This window comes from Aplysia californica, unplaced genomic scaffold (genome assembly GCF_000002075.1).
Source record: "Aplysia californica isolate F4 #8 unplaced genomic scaffold, AplCal3.0 scaffold00002, whole genome shotgun sequence".
Taxonomy (NCBI): domain Eukaryota; kingdom Metazoa; phylum Mollusca; class Gastropoda; order Aplysiida; family Aplysiidae; genus Aplysia; species Aplysia californica.
Window position 1 is genome coordinate 4883801 of NW_004797272.1, and position 4409 is coordinate 4888209.

General features: G+C 38.3%; 1 protein-coding gene across 1 annotated transcript in view; it reads right to left on the reverse strand.

Moving 5' to 3' along the window:
* The window catches only part of LOC101856227 (neuronal acetylcholine receptor subunit alpha-10), a gene marked incomplete at its 5' end in the record, with an annotated part of 71607 nt that overhangs the window by 40969 nt on the left and 26229 nt on the right, over positions 1–4409 (reverse strand). The window contains 1 exon segment of the mRNA XM_035973999.1: positions 1231–1373. Coding sequence (XP_035829892.1) covers positions 1231–1373 — 143 coding nt within the window.

Sequence of the window (4409 nt, forward strand, 5' to 3'; positions counted from 1 at the left end):
GGGGGGGGGGGACATAATAATATACATCTCGAGTTCTTATGCACAGTAGAATTGTAATTGTGAATGGGCTGATTCATCAATGTCACGCTCATAACTGTGCCTGACCTGCAACAGGGAACTGCTGCTTTTTCTTTCCTAATCCTTACTATCGTCATTTTTCCTCTACTTCTTTTGAGTGTTTGTCACACGCTTGTGACCCGTTATTTCCGGGGTACCTTGATAGCCGAAGCCGACTTTGTGCTGTTGAAGTTAGAGAGGTGAGAAGAGTAAGTTTGATTCCCTGTAAGGACTTCTCTGTTGACATCCACTCCTTGGCGCTCATATGACCTTATGCAGTTGCGAGCGCCGTAAAAGTTCAGTTGTTAATGCTTTTAGGGTTTTTGTAAGTGTAACCCTAAGAGTAAATCTAGTGCTACAGATAAAGACTGAGACAGACGAGATAATAATGTATTAGGTGTTGTTATGTTGATTCATTTTTTTCTTCAAATAATGTTCGCCATTTTAAAAGAAAGTGTTCGAATTTTTCAGTACTTAAAGTCCACTGTTTGCTGTCAAGTAAATTCAGATTAACTTCATTGAACACGCTAGACAAAACATTTAATTTCACTGTTATGCGTCTTCTCAGTATTATTATTGTTATTATTGTTATTATTATTATTATTATTATTATTATTATTATTATTATTATTATTATTATTATTATTATTATTATCATCATCATCATTATTATTATTATTATTAGCAATACTATTATTATTATTACTAGAATTGTTAGTGTTGTCATTATAGTAGTAGTGATGGCAGCAGCAGCAGTAGTAGTAGTAGTAGTAGTAGTAGTAGTAGTAGTAGTAGTAGTAGTAGTAGTAGTAGTAGTAGTAGTAGTAGTAGTAGTAATTGTAGTAGTAGTAGTAATAGTAGTAGTAGTAGTAGTAGTAGTAGTAGTAGTAGTAGTAGTAGTAGTAGTAGTAGTAGTAGTAGTAGTAGTTGTTGTTGTTGTTGTAGTAGTAGCAGTAGTAGTAGTAACAGCATTAGTAGCAGCTGCAGCAGTAGCAGCAGCAACAGCAGTAACAGCTGTAGTAGCAGTAAAAGTCTAATCTTCGGCATTCGTATGACCTGAGTGGATTATTGTGGCATTAAAAGTCTAATCTTCAGCATTTGTACGACCCAGGTATGCTGCAAGTACCGTAATGTAAACCTTATTACTACAAGTACAACTAAACGAAAACTGACCAGGTCCATGAGCTGCCTCATCGCCATGCCCAGGCTGACTTCTACGGGGGACGGGTAGTCTCCACAGACGGGCCTGATGTCTGCCTCATAGCCCTTCCACACCTCACGGAACATGACGTCACTCTTGCTGAGCACTTGGGATCCTGAGGAGGAGAAGGGATTGGCAATTCCATATTATTATTATGTGAGGGTGGAATTATATTGTGGAGGAGAAAGAATTGGCATTGCTATGTGTGTGGGCGGAATAATTATATTAATATTTGGGTGGAATAATTTAGAGGAGTGGAAAAAGAATTGGTACTACCATATGTGTGGGTGAAATAATCCAGAGGAGGAAAAGGGTTTGGCACCGCTAAATAATTATTATGTGTGGGTGAAATTATATTGAGGAGGAGAAAAGATTGGCATTGCTATGTGTGTGGGTGGATGGAATGATCCAGAGGACAAAGGTTTGGCACTGCTATATTATGTGTGGGTAGAATAATCCAGAGGAGAAAAGATTGGCACTTCTATATGAGTGGGTGACATTGTTCTTAGGAGGAGAAAGGGTTGGCACTACCATATGTGTTGATGGAATAATCCAGATGAGGAGAAAGGGTTGGCACTACCATATGTGTTGGTGGAATAATCCAGATGAGGAGAAAGGGTTGGCACTACCATATGTGTTGGTGGAATAATCCAGACGAGGAGAAAGGGTTGGCACTACCATATGTGTTGGTGGAATAATCCAGATGAGGAGAAAGGGTTGGCACTACCATATGTGTTGGTGGAATAATCCAGATGAGGAGAAAGGGTTGGCACTACCATATGTGTGGGTGGAAGTATATAGAGGAGGAGAAAGGAATGGCATTTCTATATGTGTGGGTGGAATAATCCAGAGGAGAAAGGAATGGCATTTCTATATGTGTGGGTTATTATGATTGGGGGGAATATTTTTGAGGAGGAGAAACGATTGGCACTCACTCGATAAACATTTATCTCCACACGGGAATCGAACTTTGGGTTCCTGAATGCGACAGCTAAGCCCCTAACGGCTACACTACAGAAGCCGATCTTGGGATTCCGGGGGGGGGGGGGGGGGTTAGAGGATTTAGCATTCCTATACAAGTGTATTTCTGGTTAATTTAAGGAGAGCTCGAAATGTCACAACAAGAGTTAAATGTTACAAGCTATTGGTTTGGCCGCTGGGAGATAGGTTACACAACATGCTAATGAAAAAAACAACAACTACTAACCGTGTTTTTACAATGTTAGTAATTACATTGGCTGGGGTGGGGGGAGGGGAAGGGAATCCGATATCCCCCTCTTTCTCTCTTTCTCTTTTTCATTCTCATTCTCTCTCTCTCTCTTTCTCTCTCTTTCTCTCTCTCTCTCTCTCTCTCTCTCTCTCTCTCTCTCTCTCTCTCTCTCTCTCTCTCTTTCTCTTTCTCCATCTGCCTTTCTTTGTTCCTTTCATTCTATCTGCAATGCAACCAATTTATCTCAGTTAATTAATTGTAGATCTATGTAAATTAATGTTTCGGTGGTTCTGACTAGAGAATTAAGAAACCATGCTGTCGCTTTGTCTTCATTAACCCATTAACGCATGAGGTCTTAAATCTTATCTAGTTCTTATTTTCAGATTAATATGTTTCCTTTCTGGTTGCAATGAAAGGTTCCACAAGTTTGTTGTTTTTTTCTTCAAAATTTATATTTTGCTATTACGGGCATAGTGACCGACTTAAATTTTTCTCCAACTAGTTGGGCGCTCCGCAAGATTGGGTACGTGAAAATGTGAACACGGTAAACTGGCAAAAAAATTTTAACAATATCTAAAATTTTAATGACTTTTATTATCTCCAAACATTAAATATAATTATACTGTAATGAAAATAGATATAAAATGAATTTAAAAACCGGGAAAAGGGAAAATTGATGCGCTTGAAAGCATTTTTCACGCAGAGGGTAGGAGGGGCATGTGTCGCATGCTTCCTTAGACTTCCTTTGTATTGTTCTTTGACTCAGACATTCTGTATCTTCTCTGAGTTGGTGGAGATATCAATAAATATATTCCTGCATCCTTTTTTTTACTTCAGATCCAACTGTTCTTTCAATTCTGCCAGGAACCGGTTGCATACGGGCGGCTTCCGTGTATCTGATAATTTAGCCTACGTCTGGACCATTGGTCAAAATAATCCAAGACAGTCTAATGGGTTGACTACAGCAGACGTGTGTCGTCTTTTATTATTATTCTTGTTTTTGTTTGATTAAATTATGAGAGTGTTTTAGAACCCCCTATGGACACTGTTTAGATCATTTAGGAGGCGGGCTTCATCCTGCCTGTGACGGCAACCCGGCCCCGAGAGACACACAATATCCCAGAATAAAAACCGTGATACTCTATAATAATGATTATTATTTTTATTTTTATTATAATAATAATAATAATAATAATAATAATAATAATAATAATAATAATAATAATAATAATAATAACAATAATAACAACAATAATAATAATAATAATGATAATAATAAAAATAATATAACATTTATAAAAACCTTTGCGTGCGCGATCGGTACTGGAACTCGACTCTGTTGCACCCTTTGTCTCTCTCTTTCTCTCTCTCTCTCTCTCTCTCTCTCTCTCTCTCTCTCTCTCTCTCTCTCTCTCTCTCTCTCTCTCTCTCTCTCTCTCTCATCAAGCTAAAGACTAAAAATGGCCACTTTTTCATGAGGTTGCTGATCCTGTAACTGGCAATATTCTGGTCCGTACATAAAAGATTTTGATGTACCTCTTCGTGCATGGCGCCCAACTAATTCGGGCAGCATACCACACCATAAAAACGTGATTTTGAGTAAGTAAAAATAGTCCATGGGGGTGACAGGTAAAAGGAAGTGTTTGAAGATTATCAAGACAGAATGTCTTTACAAAATATGCAAAAATGTACTTTTGGGCTTACCTCTTATTTGGAGGCTGATTTTTTTATGGCTCTTATTTAATTTACTGATGCCGACTCCATATTGGATGTCAACAAAGGGAAATCACTCTGACGAGTAAAAAGGCTCTGCGGCGTAAAATTCAATTGTCGTTCCGTCTTCGGGTATCAAAATATTTTGATTAAAACAGTTATTTGCCAAACTGGGAGCACCCAAACACCATGCCCAACTAGTTGGGTGTAATGCATAAATGGGGGTTA